The sequence below is a fragment of the Lissotriton helveticus genome, chromosome 10 (genome assembly GCF_964261635.1).
Source record: "Lissotriton helveticus chromosome 10, aLisHel1.1, whole genome shotgun sequence".
Classification (NCBI taxonomy): domain Eukaryota; kingdom Metazoa; phylum Chordata; class Amphibia; order Caudata; family Salamandridae; genus Lissotriton; species Lissotriton helveticus.
The window spans coordinates 257196377-257212450 of NC_136071.1; the positions used below are offsets into that span (position 1 = coordinate 257196377).

At 44.8% G+C, this 16074-nt stretch overlaps 1 protein-coding gene across 2 annotated transcripts in view; it reads right to left on the reverse strand.

Moving 5' to 3' along the window:
- Positions 1 to 16074, reverse strand: part of DLEC1 (DLEC1 cilia and flagella associated protein) — a 691969-nt gene that overhangs the window by 297383 nt on the left and 378512 nt on the right. For both annotated transcript variants that reach the window (XM_078665272.1, XM_078665271.1), the window contains 2 exons: positions 15883 to 16022; positions 10570 to 10723 (listed from right to left, as the gene is read on the reverse strand). In XM_078665272.1, coding sequence (XP_078521398.1) covers positions 10570 to 10723; positions 15883 to 16022 — 294 coding nt within the window. The remainder of the gene's footprint in view (positions 1 to 10569; positions 10724 to 15882; positions 16023 to 16074) is intronic.

Here is a 16074-nt window from a genome sequence, read left to right on the forward strand (position 1 = left end):
TAGAGCACCGTATTTCTAATGCGTTTGTATTTAGCGCAATGTCGAGCGCTCTACTTTTGTACCTTTGATCATTGGCACAATTAATAACACTGAGCATAATAACACTGAGCATGATAGGGTTCTGATCGGAAGCGTCCTTGTGCTTTCTATCACTCATAAAAACCGATACTAAACGAACTACAAAGATGGAGGAGATGACCTCATTTAGTAATTCTGGGCCCGAGGTGATTACCCATAGCAACTGCATTGTAACGAACTACAAATGTGTGTGCAGAAGTACCTTTGTGTCATCCACTGGGCTTCTTTGAGTTTTCCTGTCTTCATTTCAATTGTTCTCAGAGTTCAATGAACTTAAAAGCTGTTGTACACACCTTTAATCTGATGAGTGATTATGTACTGTCATGTCTTGTACCGTTCAAACTCCTTTGAGTATTTATGGTGAATCTTCTTCCCCTATTTCATAATCAGCGAGACTGATCACTGGATCAAGAAAACATTCGCATATTTCCCCTGACTTAAGATCCCTGAACTTGCTGCCTTTTGAAGCCAGACTACAGTTGAAAATTGCCTGCATGACACACATGGCTGTACACCACAGGTCACCCAACTACCTCACCCAAAAGCTGACTGTATCAGGAGGCTCGAGAACCAATAGAAGCTCACAAAATCTCCTCCTGAAACCTCGAAGATTCCAGAAGGAAAAAACATACAAACGCTCCTTCTCAGGAATGGCACCCAGGATTTGGAATGCACTCCCTCCCGAAACGAGGCTGATCTCCTCCACTGCATTTTTTAAGAAAGAAGTAAAAGCCATCCTAATGGCTAAATTCACCTGAACTCTATTTTTGGTCCGATCTAAGACTTTACACCGACTCTGTACTAGCTGTTTATTTGATTATCTACATGTATTATGCTTTTATCTGACTGCGATCTTATTTTGTTACTCACGTATTACCTTTTACCATTATTGTAACAAAAAGTCTGCTTAATCACCCTCTTGTTTCCCTTACCCCTTCTTTCTGTAAAGCGTTCTGATATCTGCAAAGATCTTGTTCGCGCTATATAAAACTTTGAAAATAAAAATAAATAAAATCTTACCCCTTTAGCAACATTGGCAGAGTTAATGGGCGCAAAAGTAATCTAATACGTTGACGATACTCAGCATCTCTTCTCTTGTGGTATGGGAGAGGAGCTAGAAGGGGAGCTCATCTCAGAGGTCTCGCTAAGGTGTTTCAGTGGTTAGCCTGGTACCAACTGAAATGCAACCTGGATAAGACGGAGATCGTGATCTTTGGAGCCGGCCCTCTCAGCTTTTTCAGATCTTGCTGGCCTAAGGATGCGCCACAGCCAGGCCCTCCTCAGACTTCTGTAAGGAATCTAGGTATCACATTTTTACCCCTCTTTCCAACCTCAGATACAAGTGTTGATTTGTTCCTGTTTCGGCACTCTTTGCATGCTGAAAAGATTCCTACCTCTCCTGTCTGAGTCAGTCAGGAAAAAGGCCATCCAGGCTCTGATCTCCATGAGACTGGATTATGGGAACACCCTTTACCTTCGAGTCCCTGAGTACCTCCTGAGTAGACTTCAGGTGGTGCAGAACTCAGCAGCCAGACTTTTACTCAAACTCCCCCCTAGGTCCCACATGTCCGCCAATCTGAAGGCCCTTTACTGGCTTCCAGTCTAAAAGGAGGGTGCAATTTAAGGCTATGGTACTAGTGCATAAGGCCTTGCATAAACCTGGAGCAGGGTACCTCAGAGACAGGATTCATGAATACATTCCAGCTCACACTTTGCGTTTATCCTGACTTAGAATGGGCGGCAGATCCTTGTAAAACAAAAGTGTGTTTCCCATGATAATTCCCACAGGGATTTTGACCACGACTACAGCCCAAACTGCTTGAATGAATTACACCAAATTTGGCAGAAAGCTAGCCCGTGGTCAAGAAAGAGTGCTTTTTGTTATATGGTGTAAATCTGTGCAGTAGATTTGGAGATAGTAAAGAAAACCCAAATTTGTATATATTTAGAGGCGCGGATCCCCCTAGGAATCTGATTGGCTTGCAACACTTCAATCAGGAAGTGGTGGCAGCCATTGTGTGTCCACCACCTCCCCGGGGTTCAAAATGAGAACAACTGCAAAATATAAGTGTATTGTGTAGATGGCAGGCATTTCTACATCCAGCCTTGCAGAGGAGTCTTATTCTGTTGGGAAGTGGTGGTGCCTAGGGACAGCGATAGGTGAGACAGCGGCACTACGGGCATCTTTCTGTATGACAAGCAGTACCTGACCACCATCTCACAAGATGACAAAGAGGCTGGGCAGTGGAACAAATTCTGAGATGGAAGTGCCCCTCAATGTGACAGGTACTGCCTGGTGGGCAGGCTATCATAGCCCAGGCAGTACAATGTGAGATACCCTTGTGTCTGGAGCAGGGGAGGGTATGTGTGTGTACTCGGACACCATCTCATTGCATTTCATGCCGATGTTCCCTCCAACTTTCAGACTAAGACATGGTGCAGCATCTTATTTACAGGTGCATCGGCGCAGCGCAGAGCATAGAGTGAAACATGGGGCACGTGAGCTTTTGTGAAACATTGCAACGTGCGTTGTTTGTATTTTACATCTAAAGCTGCCACTGTAGTCTCAGATTCACAGACGATTGGATCTCTAGTTCTGCCTTTATAGCTCCTGGGCTAGCTTCTGGTACAGTAGGTGCCTCCTACAGATGGATAACAAAGGCTAAACAGCGAGGCTGTCCTGAGCTGTCTCAGAGAGGATCATGGGAATTTGTGTGGCTGTGGATGCGTAAGAATACATATGGGCATGTGAAGTGAACTATTGGGTTGGTGCTGTATGGGTGTGAAACTTTTTGGGTCTTTTACTGCAGCTGTGTACCTCTTCAGTCTCTCTCCATAATGTGAGAGTCTATCTTAGGTGAACGGCCCCTGCTGTGAGATATCTGTTAAAATGGAAGACAGTCCAATGTGAGAGACACCCTATTGTATGACATCAGTAGTAGAAACCTACTAATACAGCTTCGGAAAGTTAAGTCTCCTAATTTGACATACAGTTCATTATGGTTGATCCCCTAATACGCGAGACTCACCAAAGTGTGGGATCCCCTAATGTGGGTGCCCTTTAGTTTGGATGACCACCAGTGCATGAGCTTTCTGAATGTAAGATCTCATAATGTGATGGGTCATTTAGAGCAAAAATCCCATAATGTAGAGGATCTGCTAATGTGAGAGTTCCCTTATTGTCCAACATTTACTAGTGTGAGAGATCCCCCTATAGAAAATATCCTTTAATTTGAGAGATCACTTATTGTAAAAGATACCCTCAATGTGTGCTATCTAATATGAAAAATCTGCCATTTTGAGGGATCTCCTTGGTGAAACTAGATATACGTGAGAGATCCTGAATGTGACAGACACCTGTAAAGTTCTATGCACTTGAGAGGGCTACCACTGCGAGAGATCTACTATGTAAAAGTTGCTATAATGCCAGGGATCCTTCAAAATCAGTGGTCACTTAAAAGTGAGGTTTCCATCTGTAATGTGATAGGTCCTCCTAATATGAATGACTCCATGGACTGAAAGTGTCCCTAATTTGAGAGTTCCCCTCCCTCAGATTAAATTCTGCTCCAATCAGTCTCAGAATAAGGAGTGTCAGGCTCCTGTGCAGCGACAGGTAGACGGCGAGGCTGAGGAGACCGCAAACCTCTGGTTCACAATGAAGGAGAGGTTATTCCACACATGGGTCTCTGGTGTCACATGTTCCTAGAAGACAATCATTGCAGCTAATACAAAAAAAGTGAAAACTGGCTTCAGAGTTTGCCTGCATGCCAAAATCATGATGTTCACAGCAAAGTGGGAAATGAAATGAGTTATTTACCTAGATCTTATTCGAGTTCTGTTTCAAACATTGTACTTCAAGCAGACACTTCCATTTACTCACTCTTCTTCAGGTGTTACCATTGTGCGCCATGAGCATTTATTTTGCTACTTCATAGAAAGTATTGTATGAATTGGTTTTGCAACAGAAGCTGTCCTCGAAGTCCTGCTTGGGGCACGTACTGTAATCAGAGCAGCGGTGGGAGGACTACAGAGAGAAACAGGCAGTCATCCTGCCTTTCTCTTTAATATTTTATGAGCAGCACATCCAGATTTTACAATATTATAGCTATCAGATGGGGCCCGTTAGGCAGCAGTGCCATTTGCTACCATCTACCAGAATGTTCAACAGACAGCAAAAAACATTCAAATTTCCAGTCCTACCCCAGGAAGTGTGCCTAGGTCATTGCCACCACATTGCACAATTAAGAGGTCTGGATGCTGGTAATCCACAATGCTTTCAACCAATGGAAGCAAATGATGACACTTTAACAGTCTCTGGCCAATTAAAGTAATCTCCAAATTAGGCAAACCCAAATCCTTGTCAATGCCACTCTTTCTAGAACACTCTCTACCCCAAAACACAAACCCATGGCTCACAATCCATACTCTAACCATATTGAAGGCAAGGAGCAGTAGCACACAGGAGAAGGATGGAGCTGAACAAGACAGTTTTCAAAATGACAGGCAGTTAAAATGTTGGACAGGACTGAGTTTAAAAAAATTGGCATATTTGATTGGATGGTGTAAATATTTTGGTAGCTAAAATTAGGCAGTGATTAAAAAGGTGAAGTAAATAGATTTATGATTGGCTGGGTCCGAGTCATCTGAAAGCCTGCAGCGTTATCAGAGCAGCAAATGAAATCCAGGTGTAATGAAGATATAGATGGTATTTATGATACTTACAACAAACAAGAGTCATGCCCCAATATTCCTAAACTGTTACCCTTGTCAAGGACCTCTGTACCACTCTTGAGTCAACACCACTATAGTTAAGTATAGTAACTGGCATTAGATCCAAAAATGAACTGTGAACATTTACTACCGCACAAACCTTTTCAATCTCACTAAACTGTACAAGGGCCTCTTATTAAAATTATAATAAAAGGTTGTGTTAATATACATGCATGTACCAGTAAACATCTCTTTTCTATAAAATAAGATAAGTTAAAGAATGCCTGCAGTGTAAGACAAATTACCATATTACCACACAGGTCACAAAATATCATGCAGCACTAAGTTCAGTTTGACATATCGATGTGTGCCAGTGTTGCCAATTCACTGCGCAGATAGACACTGCCATTGACAAATATTTTGCCAACAATGGTTGAAATGTAATGAAGGTAAAGCTTTGGTGACCACACAACATTACTAGTACACCCAAACAGACACTAACACACCCAGTGACAGATACATAACCACTAATCCACCCAATTACACACTCACTCAACACACCCATACAACAAATGACCCAGAACACACCAAAGTGTGCTAAAAACTACATGGCTGCTTTTTACAAGACGGCCATTACACAATCACATACTGCCTTCTAATCAGCATGTACCACTGTATACCACAGAACAATATATTACTAAGTATTTTAACACTTATACCTTTAACAATACTTACATTATTGCACCTACTATCAAAAATTAACATTTACACCTCATTAATTATATTCCTGGCATTGTAGATCTACATCCATTCACTCAATTTCACACCACTCCACTCAAAGCCACTCCACTCTACACTATTACACTCTACCCCACTCCAATCTACTTCACTATACTATACACCACTACACTGTACGCGAATCCACTGTACTCTATTCCACTTTATGCTAATCCACTCTACACTACTCCACTCTACGTCACAACATTCTAAACCACTCCACTAGCTGCTATTACACTCTACGCCACTTCATTATACAACACTACAACGTACCCCACTACACTGTACGCCCCTCCACTATACGCTACTCCACTCTACACTATTTCACTGTATGCAATTTCATTTTATGACACTACTCTGCGCTATTCCACTCTATGCCACTCCAGTGTACACCATTCCACTGTATGCTATTTCACTATATGCGCCTCTATTTTACCCCACTCCAGACAAAGCTACTACACTCCACTTTTGTGTCTATTATTCCATTGTATGCCACTCCATGGTATGCCACTACACTCTATGCCACTCTGCTCTATGCCACTCCACTGCACCCCACTCCCACTCTACTCCAATCCACCATATGGTCTTCCACTGTACACAACTACACCCTATGCCACTACACTTTATGCTATTCCACTATATGCCAATCCACTCTACCAAACTCCACTGTATGGTATTCTACTTTACACCACAGCACTTTACGCGACTCCACTTTACACTATTCCACTATACTACACTCCACTCTACACTATTCCACTCTATGCCCCTGCCTTTTACACCACTATAGTGTACTCCACTCTAAACTATTTCACTTTATGGCACTCCACTGCACACTCATACACTCTACACCACTCCAGTTTACGCCACTCCACACTATTCCAGTCTACTACACTACACTCTATGCCACTCCACTCTACCCCAATATATATCATCCAAATAAATAAATTGTAAATCATAGGTTCTTATATAGCGCCTTTCACAGTAAGGTCTCAAGGCGCTTGCTTTGGGAACCCGTCCTGGCTTTTCCCTGCGAGATGACCCCTACTGGGCATCCCCAAGGTGAAAGCCAGGCATCCCATCGCGGTGGGGCCGTTGTGGAGATTAAGCAAGCTATTGCTCAGAGTTGCAGAGTGTGAACCCATGATTCGAGTAGGCGCCGAGGCGAGAATTATCGAGTCTGTGGACATTTTTGAGCTCAAGACCCTGCCGCGTCGGGAATTGAACCCTGGTCCCGGGTCTGACCTCTGCGTCCGGGTCTGCCTCCTCTAACCGGTGAGCCACACTTCTCCACATCCACTCTTTGCCAATCCACTGTACGCTATTTCACTGTATGGCACTCCACTGTATGTTCCTACACTGTTCCCCACTCCCATTTACAACACTCTACTCCACCCCAATTCACTCTACAGTACTGTGTTGTATGCCACTTCATTTTATTTCACTAGACTCTACGTTATTTCACTGTATGTCACTCCACTTTACACTACTCCAGTGTATGCACCCCTATTATACATTATTCCAGTGTACGCCACTACAGTCTCTGGTACGCCACTATACGATATTCCATTGTACGCAACTCCACTCTAACTTATTCCAATCTACACCACTCAATCCATGCCACTACAATCAACGCTATTCCACTCTAAGCTACTTCACTGTATGCAAATGAATTCTACGCCACTCCAATCTACATTATTACACTGTATGCCACTACACTCTACCCAACTGCAGAGTGCCCCACTACACTCTACGCTATTCCACTCAATGCTACAGCACTGTACCCTACTCCACTTTTTAACACTGCATTCTACACTGTGCCACTACTCTATGCCACTCCACTGTACGCTAGTTCAGTGTACGCCACTCAACTCTACACTAGGCCACTGTATGCCAACCTACTGGACACCACTACATGGAATATTGTTCTTCTCTACACCGCTCCACTCTGTACACCTCCACTGTATGCCGCTCCATTCTCTGTCACTCCACTCTACACTATTAGACGGTACACAACTTTACTCTACCTCACTTCACTGTAACCCACACCAGTCTACAACACGCCGATGTATGCTATTCCAGTCTACGCCAATGCACTCTACACCACTCTCATCTTTGCCACTCCACTCTACGCCACTCCACCCTACACCACTGTACACTATTCCGCTGTACGCAACTTTACTAAACCCACTTCACTTTATGCTATTCCACTTTATGTCCCAGCAGTCTACGCCACCCCACTATATGCCACTCTTCTGTACCCTATTCCACTCCACTATATGCTTCTCCAGTATACACCACTCCACACCATTAGAATCTATTACATTCTGCTCTACGCCACTCTATTCTATGCCACTCCAGTCTGTGCCACTTCACTATACCCCACTACAATCTACATTACTCCAAAGCATGGTATTCCACTGTACGAAACTCCAGTGGACCCCACTTCACTCAAAGCTATTACACTGTACGCTACTCCAGTCTACACCATTCTAGTGTATTCTATTCCACTGTACACCACTCCACTATACCCAACTGTAGTGTACACCATTACACTCTACGTTAGTCCACTGTACACCACTAGCACCTTACCTCACTCCACTCTATGCCACTCCAGTGTACGCCAATCCCATCTATGCCACTGTACCTTAAGCTATTCCACTCTATGCCACTCCACCCTACACCACTCCACTCTGTAGTATTCTGCTGTACAACACTGCACTGTACCATCCTCGACTGTACGCCACTCCACTCTACTCCACTACACTCTATTCCACTGAACAATACTAGACTAAGCATGGGCGAATTTTGCGAATTCGCGATTCGCGAATTTGCGAATTTGCGATCCGCAAAATTCACGAATTTGTGCGAATTTGCAGATTTTTATATTTTTGCGTATTCGCGGGGCGCTTTGCGTGTTCGCGGGGCGTTTTGGCATGTTCGCGGGGCGCTTTGCGTGTTCGCGTTTTTTTTTTGGGCGAGACCGTGATGCGCCCTCTGGTTCATCACTGCCAACCTCTCGTTTTTTATGCCCTTCTGCCCTCTGTACCACTCGTTTTTGTGCCTTTCTGCCCTCTGCCCCACTCGTGTTTGTGCCCTTTTGCCCTCTGCCCCACTCGTTTTTGTGGTCTTCTGCCTCTGCCCAACTCGTTTTTGTGGCCTTCTGCCCTCTGCTCCACTCGTTTCTGCCCTCTATCCCACTCGTTTTTGTGCTCTTCTGCCCTCTGCCCAACTCGTTTTTGTGGTCTTCTGCCCTCTGCCCCACTCGTTTCTGCCCTCTGTCCCACTCGTTTTTGTGCTCTTCTGCCCTCTGCCCAACTCGTTTTTGTGGTCTTCTGCCCTCTGCCCCACTCGTTTCTGCCCTCTGTCCCACTCGTTTTTGTGCTCTTCTGCCCTCTGCCCAACTCGTTTTTGTGGTCTTCTGCCCTCTGCCCCACTCGTTTCTGCCCTCTGTCCCACTCGTTTTTGTGCTCTTCTGCCCTCTGCCCAACTCGTTTTTGTGGCCTTCTGCCCTCTGCCCCACTCGTTTCTGTCCTCTGTCCCACTCGTTTTTGTGCTCTTCTGCCCTCTGCCCAACTCGTTTTTGTGGTCTTCTGCCCTCTGCCCAACTCGTTTTTGTGGTCTTCTGCCCTCTGCCCCACTCGTTTCTGCCCTCTGTCCCACTCGTTTTTGTGCTCTTCTGCCCTCTGCCCAACTCGTTTTTGTGGTCTTCTGCCATCTGCCCCACTCGTTTCTGCCCTCTGTCCCACTCGTTTTTGTGCTCTTCTGCCCTCTGCCCAACTCGTTTTTGCGGTCTTCTGCCCTCTGCCCCACTCGTTTCTGCCCTCTGTCCCACTCGTTTTTGTGCTCTTCTGCCCTCTGCCCAACTCGTTTTTGTGGTCTTCTGCCCTCTGCCCCACTCGTTTCTGCCCTCTGTCCCACTCGTTTTTTTGTGCTCTTCTGCCCTCTGCCCAACTCGTTTTTGTGGTCTTCTGCCCTCTGCCCCACTCGTTTCTGTGCCCTTCTGCCCTCTGCCCCACTTGTTTTTTGTCCCCTTCTGCCCTCTGTCCCACTTTGTGCCCTTCTGCCCTCAGCCCCACTTACAATGGCACCGGCAAGCTGCCAGTGCCATTCTAAAATAGCTACAAAGTCAGCTTCAACAGGAAGCACTAATAGATAAAGTAAAGCAGGTGCTCGAGTTGAAGGTCAAATTAAGTTACACAATCATTAATCACTCCAAACTCGGGGTGATTAATGATTGTGTAACTTAATTTGACCTTCAACTCAAGAACCTGCTTTACTTTATCTATTAGTGCTTCCTGTTGAAGCTGACTTTGTAGCTATTTTAGAATGGCTCTGGCAGCTTGCTGGCAGCTTGCCGGCGCCATTCTAAAATAGTTACAAAAGTCAGCTTCAACTTTTGACCCAATCCGTTCCGCTCGCGGATTTTGCGGGGAATTCGCGAATCTCGCGGATTGCGAATTTGCTGAAAATCCGCAGAATCCGCGAGCGGAACGGATTTTCCGCCCATGCTTATACTAGACTATACCACACTACACTCTAATACACTGTCCTCCACTATATTCTATCACACTCAGCTCAATAACACTCAACTGAAAGACACTCAACACTATGATTTGAAACACTTTTTTATTATTAAATACAACCGTTTAAATTGAATGAAAAAAAACAAAGTTTAAAGGTAAGTTATAGTTAGAAAATGCTATTTATTCTTTCTCTACAAAAACAACTTAAATTATAAATACTTTAGAAATTTGAAAGTTCAAGTTATTACTTGAATTTCCAATTTGTGCATCACCAGTTATAACTAACATCTATAATTTACGCACCACCATCTATTTACTATATGTTGCACAACTCTCTACACAGTGTAGTCGCATCACTCGCCCAAATTGAAAAACAATATATAGCCCCTATAAAGCCTCTTCCATCTTTGGCTGCATTAATTTTCTTATAAAAAGACAATATTGTAGTAACTGAAATGCAAAATAATATGACAAAACTGACCTCTCCCCATGAATACTTTGCAGGAAGCAGTCCTTGGTTGAACAGCTTTACGCATGCTTGAGCTGGAACTCCAATATAAATATCATTGAACATCAGCCGGGTCGAAAGCAGACACACTTGTGGAGTTTGAACATCAGCCGAGACGGCGATATAACTGTAAAAAGTATATGTTTAATGTTGTATACAAATTTCTAAGTTCCGTAAATTAACACAACATTTATTTAGTGGATCCAAGAGATCAGATTATTCAAGATGCTAAATAGGTGTTTAAACGATATTGCATTGAACTTGCAGCATGGCACAACACAACACATTTTTTTCAACTGTCTGTACAGTTAAAGCAGACCAACTAGAATAAGCAGTGTTGGAAGTGGTTTGTTCAACGATTATCATATGTGCAACTCAATATCCGAGATGAGTATGCACCAAACCTCATTAGACTTTACTAAATTCAAAGCAAGTATTGAGGGATGGAGTGTGGGTAAGTAATTAGTAATAAATCAATTCTTAAAACATAGGCAAGAAATAAACTAAGGGTTCATATCACCGGACATTATCGGGCAGCATGCCTGAGGGTGGGCAGCAGGGCAGGCTTGAAGGACCATCAGACTATCTGCACTGATGTGCTTAGGCTATTCAAGACTCGGATCAAGCATAGCAACCAAAGATGTAATATCTGTAGAATGTGTGGATTCATTTTATGTGGCAGCCATAAAAATCACCATTAGACAGACATTTACAGTGATTGTTCCCTTTGTGGTCTATGTCATATGTTGGCTTCTTAAAGTGAGATTTACCAGCTGCTAACTCAGTTTAATGCAAGGAAGAATTTACCAATGTAATGGTCAGAGGTTGATCTTGAGGGTTTTGTACACATGCAGTGAAGGGTTGGTGATTAGTAGCACCAGATGAAATAGGTTTGATGACAATTTACTGGAATCGGGTTTTAGGCAAATACACGGATATACAGGCAGTAGAATATCATGCATCAACCCTGGAAACAAATCAAGAAAGAGTAGAAAAAATGTTTCTAGTGATACTTTCACTCACAGACCTTCATCAAGGAGCATGTAATTGTGAATAACTTCCCTTAGTGACCAGATCAGGTAAATCAATTTCCCAAGCACTCCATTGGGGAGAACGCACATCCCCAAGTGCCACTCGTTCCTGCAGATCCTTGCTGTCTCAATCCATCTGACACTCAGAGGCTCCTAATCGAGTGCATGTTTAGGTGACAAAGAGATGGAGGCTGCCACCACAAAGCCCAGAAGGCCTACTGCAACATTCAAAGCATCTCCAGTTTGCTCGGGCTCCAGAGTGAAATAAGTCACTTAAATTAAATGCTGCGTCTAAGTAAAGCACTTGTGTCGTATATCTCTGTACCCATCATAGCGCCACGATCCCGGCACACAGCCAATGCACACTTATTCCAACTCTTTGTTCTCTAAAAGTGTTCTCCGATTTATAGGAAGACAAGCAACTGAGGTGGCCTAAGAAGACAGGCACTCACCAACAGAAGTAATCCCCCTAATGACTCAACCACTGCTAGGTGGTCAAGTAACTCTGGTAGATACCTGAACTAAACTGGGTAGAACATTAATGTGAAGCTGTTGATAGATCACCACTACAATGTGGGAAAGGAACCCTGTCCTTTTGTTTATACTCCCTCACACACCCTAGTGGTGTCATGCTTCATCACTTGGACACCCTGACGCCTAAAAGTCAGGGTGGGCTTGACCATTTTTCAGGGAGCGCTCATGGAGATGTTTTTGGCCAGGGGGATAAAGATTAAAAATCCACAAGCAGATCCCAGTTTCCCTTTCTTCTTGGATCTGCTAGGGACAATAAAACCAAAAGAAGGGGGTTAACAGGGATATTATGGTCCTAGGACCCTACAGCCAACATGTTTCAGTCCAAAAAAGCCGAATAAAGGGTGCTGGGCTTTCTTCAGGGGGGGGGGACTGGAAGCCCCCTGGGATGCTGGGTAGAGAATTTCCCTGCACTACTATTAGTAGGGGCAGATAGCTGCTCCCTATTCTCCTAGGTTATTTTATTTTCAGTGTCTCAAATAATCACTCCATCCGTTTTGGGAGAGATTAGACTTCTCATGGGACCTCACTGTGAGTAGGGGTAGCCTTATAGTCAAACAGCCATCAAAGGTCCTGCCCTGTGTCTCTTCCTATTTGGAGGGGGTCCCACCCCTTGGCTGAAAATAAAAGAACCTAGGAGAATAGGGAGCGGCTATCTGCCCTTACTAATAGCAGTGCAGGGAAATGGATGATGCAGGACAGGAAGTCATGAATAACTGTATTCTGAAGACTATGGGCCAGATTCGCAAAGGTAATTTAGGTTGCAGATACAAATGTGCAACTAAATATTACACCTTTATGCTTGCCAGCAATTCAGAAAAGGATTCCTGGCAGCTATAAAAAGATTTACTACAGAGGATTTCTCCACCACCAGTGCACAGGAATCCAGAGTGTAATTTCAGTGCGAGGTGTGTGAAGTTGGCACTATGAGGCATGGTTTGCCTTGTAGGTTTGTGAACATCCATAAACATTATGTTTGAGGGAGTTCACAAACTCTGACCCGACCTCTTCCCAACATTGAAATGGTCAAATATGTATAAACTGCCCTTCCAGCATGGAAAGGGGAACAGATCATCCTCAGATCTGGTTGGTATGTAGGGTGTAGAAGCAGGGCTTGCTCCACATGTAACAATGTTTCCCAAGTAGAGCAGAAAAGTTCCTTTGCACAGCAGGCTCCATTTTCTACTCTTCTGTAAAAAATTCGCTACACAGATGTCTGCACTGTGAGAACAGGAGCCTGAGGGATATCTCATGACCTTTCCAGTAGCTTGCCTAGAAATCTGCTGCTTGCATAGCTTTCCAGATCTCCTTCTGGGGATATTTGCAAAAAAAAACACGGTTTTAAAACTTTGTTAAAGCAGAGATGTAAATTATTTTTTGCTGAAGTCTAGTGCTATGATTTGTGCTTGCAAGAATTTTGAAGATGATCATAATACCTAATCTATGGAGCACCAGAAGGAAAAGCCCCACAGTCTGGGCTCCCAAAAATCAGGTGAAAGGTACTAAGACTCAATCCACTATGGAGCTCCTTCTTTTGGAAATTCCAGAAGAGAGTGGTGTGAACTCCAAGAGCTCTAAAACCAACAAAAGGCTAGGAATACAGCCAATGCTGAGCTAGACAAATCGCATAAATATACCAAAATCCATGGTCTTATATTTCTGCATTTCCAATAACGTTGTCACATTAACGTATATGTCATCACTGCCTATTCAATATCTTGGGAAAAGACAGACAGGACAGTTTTTAGAACTCACTCTGGACACCATCACTGCACACTCACTAAACAAATAAACCGCTCTGCTGTAAACAGTTGTCGCAGCACACCTGAGGCGCACTCGGTGCCTCGGGTGGGGCCCGAAGATGAAGCATGCCACCAACTAGGTTGGTGGCTTAGGACCTTCATAAAAACTAATATGTTTTTCTGACACACACTACATGAGCAAACACCAGTTTAGCTAGTTCCTTTTGATTATCAATGAACTTTGCCGCATCTCTATTGTCTAATACCGCTTGGGAGAGAATGGCCCAGGCCTCCTCCGGGACCTGTGGCAGCACCTGCACAATCTTTTCTCACAAGGAGTGGGCATAACCGCCCAATAGGAATGCAGGGTTCACTGACTGCAATGCAAGGCTGGAAGAAGAAAATATCTTCTTGCCCCAACTATCCAGCCTCTTGGATTCACTGTTGGGGGAGCTGAAGGGAACGCGCCTTGTGAGGTTAAGGCTTGGACCCCTAAGCTCTCTGGAGTAGGGTGGCTGGTGAAGAAGATTGGTTTGCCCAGTGAAGGCTATAGCAGCGGGCGATAGTCCTATTCACAGGAGGCCCTGTGCTGGCCTTGGACCAGGTTCCCAGAAGGACATCAGTCAAGGCCTCATTGAAAGGCAGGAGGGGTTCCCAGGAGGAGACACCTGGCTGCAGGAGCTCTGTCAAGATCTTGACTTCCACCAAAGGGAGCTGAAGGTCGAGCACCTCGGCTGCCCTTGTCACCACCATGGCATATTAAGCTCCCTCCTCAGTAGCCACGGTAGCGGAGAAAGCAGGACAGAATCTGGGGAGGTATGCAGTACACTGGACTCACCCAAATCCTTATACCAGTCCATTTCATGCTTAGGCTGGTCTTGTAAAGGGTCCAGTGACCCCTCCCAATCTTTCTCCATTCATAGCCTCTCAAAATAAGGTTGAGGAACTGACCTAGGACCCAAGGGTGCAGCCGGCACAGGAACTGGTGTCGATAGATGCGGATTTGGCCCTGGTTTGTCGGGGATAGGAATGGGGCTGGGACCGCCGGTGTCAGAAGTCTTGGTGCGGGTCTCAGGTGCAAGACCGGCAGTCCGGATCCACCACCGGATCCATTGGGGGGCATTGGTGATGGAGCAAGCAGTGCGGAACCCAATGGAGCCTCTCTGAGTCACCGGGTCCCGAAGGCGCGCCAGGAGGGTCAGGTTGCCCAAACATGAGGCACATAGCGTCATAGAATTCTTTAAGCGTGGCAGGGGTCGCTCGGCTCCTGGAAAGGAAGGGAAGTGCGGAGCCGACCAAGGTGCAGGTCCCGTAGAACAAGGGCTAGAGCACAGAGACTCCTCTGTCAAGTCGGCCAGCAGATGGGGAGAAGTTGAAGCACGCTTTGACTTCTTGCGTATCTTATGCCTCTTACAAGACAGACCTGACGGCTTTGAGTGAGAGGACGATGATTTAGGACTCCCGGAGCAGTGCCTAGATGTATTTCTCGACCAGGAACAGGAGCGAACGGCGTGGAGCCAAATCCTGGGCTGCAAGCAGCTTTAGGGAATACTCCTGCAAAGCCTTCGGAGGCATGGCCTGGTAGTCGGACCATGACTTCGGATCGTGGTCGCGCTCCATGCACCAGAGACAAATTAAGTGTGGATCCGTTACTTACATGGCATGATGGCAGGCACCGCACGGTTTGAATCCAGAAGTCTTTTTCGACATAGAGGAAAAATAGTGAGGTATTTTCACTGTGTCCTGCTCGGATAGGGAGGCCCTTATTTGAGGTTGTAAAATTTGGAAAAAATATTTTTATAAGCAGGCAGCAATCAGCGCACCTTAGCCACACATGACTAAACATTTGTGCAAATGAGTAGATACATCTTTTACTCATAATTTACATTATGCAATGTGCAATAGATATCTAGAATAAGAGAGTGACAGAAGTGCAATACATTTCTTGGTCAAATGTCTTGATACTGGGATACAATTTTTACCTTCCTTCTCCATTTTCGACGATTAATTCTAGGACAGTCTCTAGTCGCTGGCATGCAAACGCCTCAAATAAGATCGAAATTGTCTCTGAACCCAACGGATGTAACTCTCCACTTGGTGGAAGGACAGTGAACTGTGACTGCTGTGTAAGAAAAAAAAAAGCAACAAAAATGAAAAGTGGTGTTAACTCACTG